The sequence below is a fragment of the Myzus persicae genome, unplaced genomic scaffold (genome assembly GCF_001856785.1).
Source record: "Myzus persicae strain clone G006 unplaced genomic scaffold, MPER_G0061.0, whole genome shotgun sequence".
NCBI lineage: Eukaryota > Metazoa > Arthropoda > Insecta > Hemiptera > Aphididae > Myzus > Myzus persicae.
This window is the reverse complement of record NW_019104300.1, coordinates 105,780-119,702: the sequence shown is the minus strand read 5'-3', so window position 1 is coordinate 119,702 and position 13,923 is coordinate 105,780. Positions and strand designations below refer to the sequence as shown.

The following is a 13,923-nucleotide window of genomic DNA, read 5'->3' as shown; positions in this document are numbered from 1 at the left end:
AAGTTTTACATTTTACCTGGGTTTCCCTTATATAGCAACTAATTCAAAATACAGGTCTTCTAATAAGATACAAGAACATTGTAAAATTTGCACTACGGATATTAAAGTTACCAAGTTTAGCTCATATACCAGAAAATGATACTTAATACTTATAATAAACTGTTGAACACTGCACATTATACCAAACATGACAAATTATTATCACTGATACACAACTATTTTGAAGAGACTTGGATTCAATGTATGGACGGACAACAGAAAGAAGTTTATCTAAATTTAACATTTAAATTTGTTATTGTTATTTATTGATTTCAGAAGATTGACTAAGGATTAATAATACAGTAGGTTCAATTATAAATCAATGCCATCTAATTATCTAAGTACTTCAAAATTAATGTTGGACATGCAATTAAGGTTAACAGAAAGAACTGGAGACAGATTCAATAAATACACAAAAATTGAGGTAAATCCATTATTGTTAATATCGATATTCTTCTTAATGTGTTTACATAAAAAGATATGTGCATAATTAAGAAAGCAAATCATAAAAGTTATCACTGTAGTGTTCATAAGTATTCTAAAAATATATATTTATAAACATTTTTAATTATTCTTCTATTAAGTATAATAGTATATTATCTGTAAGCAATAGCAACAATTTGAATATTCAAAAAGTATTCTATTTTTGAGAGCCTAAACAATTTTGTTTCTTAAGACACTAACGCCAAGTTGCATATACAAACACTAAACATATAATGCATCAATAGTAAATAGCTAATGATCAATGATCCCTTAAATATGATTTGGTGACCAATTAGTTAATTCAATGTTATTGAATCGTTGTGAAACAACATAAGTATGTTTTTTTGTACGATCAATATTTAATTATATTATAGTGACACACATCATAAACGATAGTATGAATGTAGCTTACATAATGACATAATGTTTAAACTTCAAATGCAGTGGTGTCTGATGTACTATTATAAAGTATTTAATATATTTCCAAGTGTCTACTTTATCAAGAGTATTGAATTTATAGTTAGTAGAAACTAAATTAGAAACAAGATACAAAATAAATATAAACACTAAAAAAATTGATATATTATTAAAAAATATACGATATTAACTATATTATGTAATATTATGTATGTATATAATTTTGTTTTATTTTTACAAATAATAATAATAATTACAATAGTATAATGATAAAAATGAGTAATAAATATTATAATATAGTAAATACAGTAATATTATAAAATACTTTTAGAAATCGAAATTATATTCGTTTTACACAAAAATGTACAAACAAAATTTTATAATTATATAATATAACTTTATTTAAATTTAAATTTCTTTACTATTTTTTCAACTCAAATAAATTTATTAAAACAAAATAAAAAAATTTAACTAAGAGTTTACAATAAATTAAAATTATGTATATAAAAATATAGTAATAATAAAAATTATCATAATAATATGAAATGTTTGATTGTATAGATAACAAAATTGATCCTTAAATGTATTGTATACAATGTATTGCTCTAAGTAGATATTGAATAATTTGTGAATGAATTTAATTATTGAAATTGTTCGAAACTCATTATCGAAAAATATAGTGTGATACTCTATTTAAAGCAGCAAAAATTAAAAAATAAAACACAATAGTACTATTCAACGATAATAATTTAAACGCTATTACTCTCAACAATATAACAATACAATATAATAGAAAATAAACTATAGTTTAATATTCAACTATAATAAATCACAAATTTAAGACTTGTACTTATTAAATATAATATGATGATGATTAAAGAAAAAAATGAAATACTTAAATACAATTAATGATTAAGATTTCAGTAAACCTTTATGTAAAAAAAAAATTACTAAACTTTAATGGGATGTTTAAGTGCATTTCTAAAAAATATTGTTCAAGTATTATTATTATTTAGTTAGTCAAAGGTGTACTTGATGCTCCTAAGTTATCAATCTCTCGTTGAGCTTTAGATATTTTTACTTTATCTTTAGGCGTACCGTCTTCTCCAGTTTCCATGGCAAACATTTTCATCTTCTCTTTAAAACTTAGTTTTTCTGGCACTGTACTACCTGCTTTGTTAGACATTTGTTGTTTTTGTTGCTCAGCTAGTAAACGCTGTCTTGGATCCCTAAAATACAATCAAATTATTAATTATTTTCTTACTTATGCTATAATAAAAATTTAATTATTAATATTATTAATATTTTTATTTACCTGTATACTTCTTGTGATCCAATCACACCTGGTGTATTACCACTGGTAAACTGAATGTCTGGACTTCGTGGTGATGCTAACATTGTTTCGGCCTGATCGATGAAGTTCTATTGTAAATAAAAAAAATATAATTCCAATAATTTTTTTCTGCTATAATAAATAATAATTGTAATATATAAACAATCCTTACATCAGGGTCTTCCATAATTTTCTCCAACGTGGGGGATGGTGGTGAGGGCGGCATTGATGTAGGATCTTGGAATGATACACGTTTGGGTGTGGTGTTTGCATTTGGTGTAGTTATTACTCCATTTGGTGTAGAGGTGAGAACTGGCGGTCTAGGTGGCGTTGCTTTAGTTTCCACTTGACTCATGATGGCATATGAAGAGCCACGTTCAGGTGGCTGTGGCGGGTCATTGTTGTTAGGACCACCCAGCAAATTGTCTAATCGCTGAGATGGTAAACTTCCTTGTGAAGCTAAGCTATAACCATAACCAGAGTTATCCAATGATAAGTTGTTGGGTGGATTCACAGAACGGTTAAGTCTATTAGGTGTATTGTTATTATATGATTGATTCAATAGCTGTTGCTGTTGTTGTTGGTACTTGAGTTCTTCCTCCTGAAATTGAAAAAAAAAACAACATATGTGAAACTGTGTTAGCATGACGACTAGTTGTAACTTGAAAAATATATCTTTAGTAGTATTTATTTATTTTGTTTGATTATTAATCATTTACTGTTAACTTTAAATAAAACATTTTTTTTTTAATTTAATCAAAAGTTAAATTTGTTATTATTAATTACTGACAACCCTAATAACACTATTAAATATTAGTATTATTTTTAAATGTTAAGTTATTTTCTATGATGATAAATATCTAAGTACCGAATAATTATATTATAAATTTATAAAAATAGTGGAAGCGTTCAAAAAGTCTGCCTTTTATCAATAATGATGTTAAATATGCAACTATGCATTTAAGACATGGGTTATAATTTCTTTTTTTGATATTGGAAAAAATTAGAATTTACAATTCTGTATTTTATTCAAAAAAAAAAAAAACTATATTTAAATTGTTCACAGAACAAACCTTTCTTTTGAGTTTTAATTCTGCTTCTCTCATAGCTTCCATTTCCACTTGTTTTGTTTTCATTTCTTTAAGTCTTCTTAATCGTTCTTTTTCATCATTAATTCTTTTAAATAATAATAAAAAATATATTATTACTCAGCATTAACTAGAATTCATAGTAAAAAAAGAAGTATTCACTTCAATAAACATACCCGTTAGACGGTACAGGTTGTGGACCCCTTTGTGAACCATTCATATAATTAAAATTATTATTTGGAGTCCGAACTGTATTTGCTGGTGGTCTTCTATCACTTTGCTGTTGGGCACTTCGCATCAACTGTTGAACTCTTTCATTTGCCTCCTAGAATAATGATTTAATTCATTTTAATAAATTTAGTAACAAACATAATATATTTTATCACAAATTAAAACATTAAATATATAATTTTACTTGATCATCGTCATCATCATCTTCTCCTTCTTCTTGAGCCCTGCGCTCAAATTCCTTCTCTAACCTTAGAGCCCGCAGCTGTTCTTCTTGGCTAACAGTTCTGTTTGGTCCAAGTGCTACGAGTTCACTCATTTGTTGATCACGCCACATTCTAGCAGCTTCTCTCCTACGTTCTGCTTCTTTTTCTTTTTCTTCTCTTTGCCACGGGTTAGTTCCCTGATATGGGTATTGCTTGGACGGCTCTGTAGGAGTCTGATAGAAACCACCTCTAGGTGGTTCACCACCACTTGCCATATATCGGTTAGGCTCACTGCGGGGTGGACTTGTCTGGTACAATGGGTGAGTTGAGGTCGGTGGTGGCGGAGGCGGTGGTGGTGATTCTCTGTACGCGGGTGGCATGGGCTCAGGAATTGTAGCTCTCATTGGCTGATTAAATTGTTGAGAACGAACCATGTCTTGTTGTGGTTTTATTTGATCTCCAAGGTATGGGGTAGGCTTGGCTTCCTGGTAACCGTGGTATGGCTGAGCACGATTAGGTGGTGGTCTCTGTTGTGTAGCATATTGGTGAGGAGACATAACTCCACTAGATCTCATTTCACGTCTACGAACTTCCTCTGTCATCTCTTGCAACTTTGCATCCTGTCTTAACATATCCCGCGATGACTGGGAACGCATTGTCATTCCCTGTTAAAAAACAAGTATTAAATACATTTTTATCAGATATTTGTAAGACAAAATCATAAGTTCAATGCTCTTACTTGATTCTGTAAGTTGTAAGAATCCTTATTAGATATATAAGCCGACGTAGGTCTGTCCTTCAGATGTTGTGTAGCATCTGAACTTTGTCTGCTCTGCAACGATGATTGCGATCCTCTGAAACTCTTTTGCAATTGATTCGGAGTTCTGAAAATGTTTATTTACATTAATTTTAATTTATACACTTTAAATGTTTAAACAATAAACATACCTTTCGTCAGGTGGACTTGGCAATTTTCCAGATGGACCATATCCATTTTGGTCTTGATTTCTGTATATTTGGTTAACGTTTTGATAAAAGCGTTCACTAGTCGCTTCTGGAGTAGGACTATTATATTGTTGTTGCATCAATAGCTGTTGCTGTACATGTTGTTGATATGCAGGATGCTGTTGAGGTTGATATACACTTGGGTGTACGGATGGCGATCTTTCTGGATGATAGTTCCCATTTAAGAGATTCGGATTAGATGGTTGACGAATAGCCATTTGGGAGTGTGGACGAGGATCATTTAGATTTTGGCTAGACCTAAAAAAAAAAAGTTTACACTAAAAATGAAGAAGACAAGTTATGATGTGGGGCAATTAAATACAAAATGTTTTACCGAGATCTAAGTGTATTTTGTTGATGAAGATTATATGTGGTTGAAGTGCGATTGTATCCAGGATTAAATACTTCGTGTTGAGTTGGTGGTCTACCGACTACGGGAGGTATGGCTGTGCTAGCCCCTTCAACGCCTGTAAAAAAAGTGTATGTGTATTTAAAATATATCAATAATGTGAAAATTAGTACTGTGAAATATTTGAACTTGATTGAAAAACTTACTGTGGAGAGAAGGGACGGATTTCGAACTTTGAATTTGTGACTGATGGTGAGGTGGTGGACCTCTGGAGTTGGTGTTTTGTTGTTCGCTCAACACCCGAGACGGTAGGTCCCGTTCGCTCATACGACGAGGACCTAATTCAATAACAATACAAATTATTGTCTCATACTTAACATGAAAAGTATTGTATAAAAGTATCTTTTGACTAAGCATTCAACTAAATAAAATCTACATACAATGAATAATAACAATCAAGTAAAAAGAACTACATAAACAAACATTCAGCTTTTCCTATTTTATTAAATAAAAGCAAATCAATAGGTGTAAACATTATTTTGACATTAAAAATTTAACAAACTTAATCTTTAAAAAGTAAATTCCAAATGTTTCTAAACTTGAAAATTAAAACCATTAACTAAGATTAAAATAAAAACTTGGTAATCGATGTTAAAAAAAAATTGTAATTAGAAAAACAAATGTGCAATAAACTTAACTGCAAATTTAATGTTATAAAATATTCATTTTTAATAATTACTAATTATATTAAAAATAATTCTACTATTACTCAGCAAATATAAATAACCATTTAAAACCAAAAGCTATTAATACAAATAAACAATAAATACACAAAATAATTATTTCGATTTATGATTACAAAAAAATATTGAACTCTACGATACCAAAAGGTTGAATAAAATAAAATATTTATAATCGCAAGCTATCCAAACCCAAAGAACATAAAGGGATCTAAATAGACATTTTAAAGACTAAGAAAATACCATATTTCATTCCTTGAAAGTTATAAAATTAACATAACAAAACTATGAATAAATTAAATTATAAGTTAAAAATTATGATAAATAAATAAATATACAAGACACGTAGAACTTTCATTAACATAACAACGATTGAAATAAAAATAATAAAATAAAAACAGGTACACTTAAAGATCAGGTAAATACAAATTATAGTTAATAGAAAGTGTACTGTGCGAGATAAAATCGTGATTTGGGTTTCAATCGTTCGACAAAACAATTAATTACATGCGAAAACAGTAAGACATTCATTTCCCTCCACGAAACAGAAAACGGCGTAGTGTAGTAGTGTAGGAAGATACCCTACCCTCTAGATATTAATTTAAGTCATGTAAATTTACATTTTTAATTATTTTAAATTTATTATTTATGAAAGTTTATACATAGGTACATACTTAATATTAAGGTACTCACAATACTTCAATTTATTTTCAATTTATTTTTCAAACACTTTTAGTAAGTATATTTATTTAATTTAAATTATTTAATCGTAAAAAAACATGATTGGGAGCAATATTTTACCGAGGGTTTTGAATGCAACTACTGTTCAACAAATTAATATACTACTAGGTAATGAACCACCTTATACGTATATTGAAGAGTCAAATTTGTTAATAATTATCCAGCTGTGAATTACATTGACCCAATAAATCGCTCTACATAATCATTTTTGGAATAGAAAATGTCCACAGTTCCCACGCTGTACTTATAAAATATTCAAATCGATTAAAAAAAAAACATGTAAATTTAAACTTATAAACAAAACCATTTTTGAATTAAGAGCTACGTAAACATGACGGTGAAGTTATTAATTATACTCCGCAAATTTAAATTACATATTATAATTAGCGTGATAAAAATCGGATCTCCTGATCTACTTAAGCCCTCACACTACAATTAATGTTAGAAGGGAATTTTAACTTTTATCATTCCAATGAAAATAACAAAATATCAAATATGTCCTGGAGGATAGTTAAATTGTTTAAGAGGATTAAGTAATATGAATTTTGTTTCTCGAAACTTTACATATTATATTGTGTTTTAAAGTAAACAATCACCAATCTAGTGATGCATATTAAGTATTGACATATTTAAGAATATAATAGAAATAATTAATAAGCAAAATATTAAACCCGCAAAGATTTGATTTGGTAAGCCATTCTGTAGTATACCTACAAAAACTAGAAGGAAAAAGACGCTGATGATAATTTTATAATAACGTATATTAAATTAAAATAATAATAACAAAAAAGTTTTAATATTTTGGAATATACAAATTTGTTGCACTTTTACTTGTTTTTTTATTTTACCAAAATCTGGACCTAAGAAAAAATAAGCTAACATGTGCCAGTCAGCAAGTGGAAAAAAAATGTAAGGTATTTCAAAATGATTAAAATACTTTTTGAGTGTTTTTGAATTTAAGTATTTATTGAAAAATATATTTAAATAATTAATTAATTACTTTTTCATTCAAATACTTAAATATCTACTTAAAAAAGAATTTTTAATGAAGATGAAAATCACAACGATGTAGAGACAACATTAACACACGATATTTATTATTAAGTTTAAATCAACAATTGTATCCCCCGTATACACGATAAAATATGTGTATAAATATATAATGCATATATTAAAAATCAAAATTAAAAATTTTTAAAATTTTTGTAGTAAAATAATATTATTATACCATTTTTATCAGAATAATTATTACCATAACTAACCTAATTAGTACCTATGCTTTATTTATTACTTTTCTTGATTTTTCCATAAATAAGAATACAGGCAGTTTAAGAAAACTTTACGTAACACAGAATTCGTTAAAATGTTTGTTTTTGTTTATAATCATAAATATATTTATTTATTTTAATCTGTCTTTCTTAATTATATAGAAAGAATTTCCGTTTTTTTTTAATTACGACAACGTTCATCATTTTTTAGTATTGTTTTAGGCCAGAAATCTTTTTTGTGCAGCCGTAATTCTAACATTCATTGTTAAGCATTAAATGTAAACGTAAAAAAAATTTTAGCGCACAACAGAGCACGAAACGATAAATACCATGCAGCGATTGTGGCGAGGAAAAATAAATACGCTTTTACTATGCAAACAGTTTGAAATTTAAACATTTGTGACTATACTGTAGGATCGATATTTAATCGAGGCACAGACACACAGTTAGTCGTAATTATTACGAAAGTTAACTTTTTAAAAATAAAACAAAACACCGAACGCGTGGAAGCCTAAAGACTAAAAGTCAACGGCTGGAGTAATTTTATTGAGTAAACAAGTTCCATAACAATTTACACAATTTACGTTTTTTTTGCACCGACAATTTTATTTCAAATAATAATTGACCTTGATAAAGATATATATAGTACCTACCTACTTACATAGATTTCCTCTTATCGATTTTACAGTAAGCGAAGTTATAATAATATTTTGATCTAGAAAGTCCCACCGAATGAGATGTAAGAAGTAAAGTATTCCTCTCCGTGTTTTTAATCTGACGACTACCCCTTTCCACCAAGACTCTTCCCGTCGGAATCCCGAATTACGCCTTTTCGGAGGTAATATAACAGTCTTAATTCTCATTTTATACTGACTAGAGAATTCTAAAACCCAACTACGTGTAATACATAAAAATATAACAACAACACAATACAAACGCTGAACACTAATCAAAGCACGTACTTATAACTAGGGAATAAGCAAAAGCAAGCGAAATTCTTTTTTCGTTCTTCTATATGTACAATTTTGTTTGTTACAAGTGTGTATTTCGGTGCTCACAGCGTAATATTATGATTATCGGGTGGTTCTGCAGACGAACAACAACCTGCAGCACTGTGTCGTGACGATGACGACGACGGCGGCGGTACGTCTCTATTACCGACGACGCGCCAGAGGTCTGCCACCGCTAAGCCGCTACTTCTCGACTCTAACTTTCTTAACCTCCTAATCCGCCTGCCTTTTAATCCCGTGCGGAGGACTCGCCGTAGCCCGTCTTTGGGCGGTGGAGACGGAGACGACTCTGAAGAGCCACCGTCCGAGTCGGGTGACTGCGATGGTTCCTCGTCGTCCAGCAGCGTGTCCTGGTGCTCTTGGTTCCAGCGCAGAACACCGCCCACGCTAGCCGATTTCATCTTCATTAGCAGTAGCTCCTTGTTGGCCATGTAATCCCGGATAGCTTCCCGTCGTCGGTTCTTCTCAGCCAAGAGTCCGTCTCGAAACTCTTTTTCCGTTTTTTCCACGTCGAGAAACACGACGTTTTTCACTTGGTCGTACACGTCCACGCTCGAGTACCGTCTGTGAGACCGGCAAAAGTTCGACACAGATACAGTGTCTGAGCTTTTGCTGTAATTAATGGCAGCGGCCCGGCGGTCAGCCACCACCGGCTGCCAGTGCTCATCTGTCTGGGATTGCTGCCATCCACCCTTCAGCTTCCGGTAACGGTTCACCGTCGCATCGTCACCACTCCCGCAGTCAACGTCGCCACCACCATCGATTGAACTAAGCGAACTGTCAAATGCCACGCTCTTCCTGAAAGACCGTCGCCGGTTTTGCGTTGCGTTCGATAATAAAGTGCGTTGTTGTTGCTGGTTCACGTCGTTCTCGCCATCACTCGTCACTTCGGTCAACACAACGCCACCACTGCTGTTATTAAGCCGATCGTCGCTGACGCTCATGGGTCGTATGAACACCATTCGAATGGGTTGACGGACGACTTCGTAATCGTCACCACTACTCGTAACGACATCAACGCCGACATCGACATCACCGCCACCACCAATTCCATCACCGAAAGAGGAGGACGACGACAAGTCATCTTCGCGGTGATGACGGCGGCGGAATTGACGAACGGAAATCGCTGAATCGTCAAAGAAATCTGGTTCAGACCGATAGTGTCGAGGTGTTATCACGCCAGCTTCGCCTAGTCTGGAGAACCTTCGAGTCAACTCGGCCACTTTACCGTAGTTGACGATCTCATCCGTGTCCAATGAGCTGGATCGTTTGCCGCGTAGTCTACCCGCGGCCGAAGCACAGGTCAACTGCAACTGGCCAGAACTGACGCGATGGTCGTCACCGGCAGAAGAGTCCGAATGAACATCCTGGCTAAACCGACGGACTTTGGTCAAGAAATTTCCAGTCACGATGTCTTCGAGTTCACGGAGGACTCTGTCCCGTTCTTCGGCCGTGAGCTTTTCCCGGCTCTCGGGGACCACTTCTTCGACGGCGCAATTTTTTTGGTCATTTGCGGCACCAATAACAGACGATGACAACGACGACGACGATGACTTGAGCGATTCACCTTCGCCGCTATTTTCGCCACCGGCACCGCCTCCACCGCAACAACACTCGCTATTGACAATACCGTCACACACGTTTTCATTTGAATCGAAATCTGGGTCCTTATAAGATTCGACGGCATTAGCGTCCTCCATATCGCAGTTGATCAGTTTGGCCTGGTGCTGCTGGAAGATGTCCTCGCACAGACACAGCTCGTTTTCCGGTGGTATTTTATAGCATTTCTTACGGACATCCGGCACCGACAGATAATCAGACGGGGGTTTGCAAGAGGGCATGTGCCCAAAGCGGGGTTGCGTAGGATCCCTGCAGCACGCTACGTTTGTTCTACCTGCAATACCACCACCAACAACACCACCACCACCAACACCTATAACCCACACACAATTCACCTGATAAAGATAGTATGTCCGTCATCCAAGTAGTTATCACCTCTTCGTCGCTACATTCGTGTATGTCATGCATCGATAAACTGCCTTGTGGGATTTTTGCTTTCACGCGGGGCTGATAATCAGATATTGGCCTTTCCCTACGGACGGAATCTAACAATGGGTAATTTTTAGTCGTAAATATATATTACACAGTCGGCCGTCTAACAATGTTTCTATATTTCATTTTGATAGAGATTTTTTTCAGTCGGACGAAATGGGAGTCGCGTTATTTGCTTTTGCCAAACGCTACACGAAAATGATTTATAGAAAGCAATCGACTCACATTAACACGCATCGATTTGTATTAAGCGAGTTAGTCATAGATATGAAAAACAGATCATTAGTAGAAGTAGAAGTAGTAGTTTTAGTGGATTAAATTTGTCTCGACGGGTTTGTTCACAAATCACCAACAAAAGCACTTTTATTTAACATCCCGGTTATACAACAACATTCTTATGTTATACAAAATATTATTGATGAAATTATAGGTATAAAATTGGGTTTTTTTCTTACCTCTAGTCATGACGGGAGACGGCTGAGATAGCAACGTAGCCAGACCATGGTGTATAGCACCTTGTTTGGCTACTTCTAATGACACTACCGGTCCTGTGCGTACCAAATATTCCGCTGCCCTGAATGAATAATTTAAATGAGCTAGGGAAATTTAAAAAAATTAGGTCACTTACTTTTCTTGAGTGATGCCAACAAGACTTTGTCCATCAACTTTTAACAGTTGATCGCCGGCCTGAAGTCTTCCGTCCTAATAAAAACAAGTTAATATTATCGATGAATTAAAATTAAATTAACAGTATTATTATTTATTACACTTACAGCGTCCGCGGCGCCTCCTTTCACTACGGATTTGATGTAAATTCCTAACCGTTCTTGACCAGCGCCCTGGAAAAAATTGCCAAACAAAAAAAAACTCAATACCACACGAAACTGCAGATCATACAACACACAGTAACTTACCTTTGCCGCCACAATGCTCAAGCCCATTCCGTTGTTGGACTTGTGCAGCCTTATTGTTTGCACGTCCGGTTCGGGTGCTTGCATAGCATAACCGCCACTCCTATTACTTAACGCGCTTGGACTTCGGGCCTGTTCGACATTTAGAAAATCGATAATAATGCGCTCAGTGTATTATATTATTTATATTATTAACAAGTGCATTAAATAATTACGTTTGGTAAAAAGTAGACGGTCCAGAGGCCAGACGAGTTTGAGTGAAGTGTCAAGCGACACATACCGGCTTGCTGGAGAGGTTGAATAAATTCGATGAGACCTGGGGGGACGCCTCTAGCCACCTCATAGCTGAACCCTTCTTCGGGCTGTACAAACGTGATCATGAGTTCGTCTTCTTCCTCCAGCCGTATCTCGCGGCCGTCTGATCGGGCTAGTTCATCGGCCAAGTTTTCGGCAACCTTATGTAAACAAAAATCGATTAGACAAACACGGTAACTGTTTTCTTCTGTTAAAGCATTCGCTTTTGAAATTTAAGGTAAAATAGTAAACCACCAAAACATAATTAATAATTAAAAAGTTACCCGAACGACATTATCAATAAGTTCATGAGGCAGTCTTGGTTCGTCGGGCGCAGGTTGGTATTTGACCAACAGGGCTTTGAGCTGAAGCGAATTAAGCTTGAAACACGTGGAAGTGATGCTTGCCAAATCTTCGCCGGTGTATTTTGGAGCCTAGACAATGACGACAAGAAAAATAATAATATTATATTAGCACTAGGGTCGCGGCTTGTTCGGCAAATTTGTCTATCACTCACGTGCAGCAAATCCGCAGCTTGCGATATTAACGCCAACTGACAGTCAGCGGAAACTTCTAAACCCTGTCTTTCAGCCCAAGCCTGTAAACGTCCTATTCGAGACTTCAAACGCGCACCCCACGCGCGCGTGTAGTAACTCGTATCGGCGGTGATCAGACGGTTAAACGCCCAAGCATTGATAAACCTAAATACTTGATTGTAGATTTGAATGGTGAGAGACGCATTCACGCGGCCTTCACGAAGTGTGGTCATCATCGTACCAAGCTTACTGACGATCTGTACAAATTGCAAAACGTCAAATTACTAACCTATACACTATACATACGTAGATAAGTTAACTGTAACATATTCACAATAAGCAAATATGATATGATATTTAGAATAATTTACAAGATAATATTAGTATGAATAGCGGAGGCTATCCAGAAACAGAACCCTCAAGAAGTTAATAGTGAAAGAAACAAATACTGCGTAGAATTGACAACGATCAAGTAAGGATTAAATATAAATATAAATATAACAAACCGAATTAGCGGGTAAGTGTTCATTATCGGCGTCCGTGTTATCTGCAAAAAGGTCGGGTAACACCGACATCAGTTCTTCCAGTATACACTCAACGATAAATCTAAAAAACAGTTTAAAAACAAAATGAATAAGACATTATCTTAAGAAATTTTACATCAAATATTTAGTACCGCATGGCCGCTTGCTGGGTGTCGTGGAGCATTTCAATGGTTTCTGTCAAAAAATTAGACAAATGACGATCGCTGTGTAAAAATTGTCGTAATTCGGTGACAATTGCGAGCCAAAATGACAGTAAAGTTAAATCATTTTGTTTTCCCTAGAAAAAAAACATTCCTCGCTATATTTAGACTATATTCGAACAATAAAGTACCGACATAATAATCATTCGGGCAGGGATGGCGGTGTAAACTTACCTGTATCATAGTATAGAGTATAGTGGCGACTTTAGCGAAAGTCAATGATAAACGATTAGCTCGTTCCATCGGTGTGACGTCAGGTCGGTACGAAGTCGACGCCCTATATCTAGCTAATAGGTATAGACAATAAGCCGGAGCGTGTTTGAACGTCAACGTCGATGGATCGACGTCCATGGTGACCGCGTGGATCCACGCTTCTTCAGTCTCTTCCCGCACTTCTAGGACGCAGGGTAAAATGTTGTCTGCTACCGGGGCCGTACTGGTGCGGCCGTACACGGCAGACAATCTAAAATGATATGAA

General features: G+C 34.5%; 1 protein-coding gene across 4 annotated transcripts in view; it reads right to left on the bottom strand.

Moving 5' to 3' along the window:
• Window positions 1-1,847: 1,847 nt before the first annotated feature.
• LOC111040996 (afadin) overlaps window positions 1,848-13,923 on the bottom strand; it is a 62,406-nt gene continuing 50,330 nt past the window's right edge. For 3 of the 4 annotated variants that reach the window (XM_022325120.1, XM_022325118.1, XM_022325121.1), the window contains 21 exons: window positions 13,620-13,908; window positions 13,377-13,522; window positions 13,207-13,306; window positions 12,682-12,957; window positions 12,449-12,598; window positions 12,086-12,325; window positions 11,874-12,002; window positions 11,733-11,798; window positions 11,588-11,661; window positions 11,415-11,533; window positions 10,863-11,012; window positions 5,355-5,486; window positions 5,134-5,266; window positions 4,743-5,057; window positions 4,534-4,678; window positions 3,776-4,459; window positions 3,537-3,685; window positions 3,346-3,448; window positions 2,445-2,873; window positions 2,255-2,361; window positions 1,848-2,168 (listed from right to left, as the gene is read on the bottom strand). In XM_022325120.1, the coding sequence (XP_022180812.1) occupies window positions 1,952-2,168; window positions 2,255-2,361; window positions 2,445-2,873; window positions 3,346-3,448; window positions 3,537-3,685; window positions 3,776-4,459; window positions 4,534-4,678; window positions 4,743-5,057; window positions 5,134-5,266; window positions 5,355-5,486; window positions 10,863-11,012; window positions 11,415-11,533; window positions 11,588-11,661; window positions 11,733-11,798; window positions 11,874-12,002; window positions 12,086-12,325; window positions 12,449-12,598; window positions 12,682-12,957; window positions 13,207-13,306; window positions 13,377-13,522; window positions 13,620-13,908 (4,153 nt within the window). In that variant the 3' untranslated portion in view covers window positions 1,848-1,951. The remainder of the gene's footprint in view (window positions 2,169-2,254; window positions 2,362-2,444; window positions 2,874-3,345; window positions 3,449-3,536; window positions 3,686-3,775; window positions 4,460-4,533; window positions 4,679-4,742; window positions 5,058-5,133; window positions 5,267-5,354; window positions 5,487-10,862; window positions 11,013-11,414; window positions 11,534-11,587; window positions 11,662-11,732; window positions 11,799-11,873; window positions 12,003-12,085; window positions 12,326-12,448; window positions 12,599-12,681; window positions 12,958-13,206; window positions 13,307-13,376; window positions 13,523-13,619; window positions 13,909-13,923) is intronic. The other variant, XM_022325119.1, reaches the window with a different exon arrangement.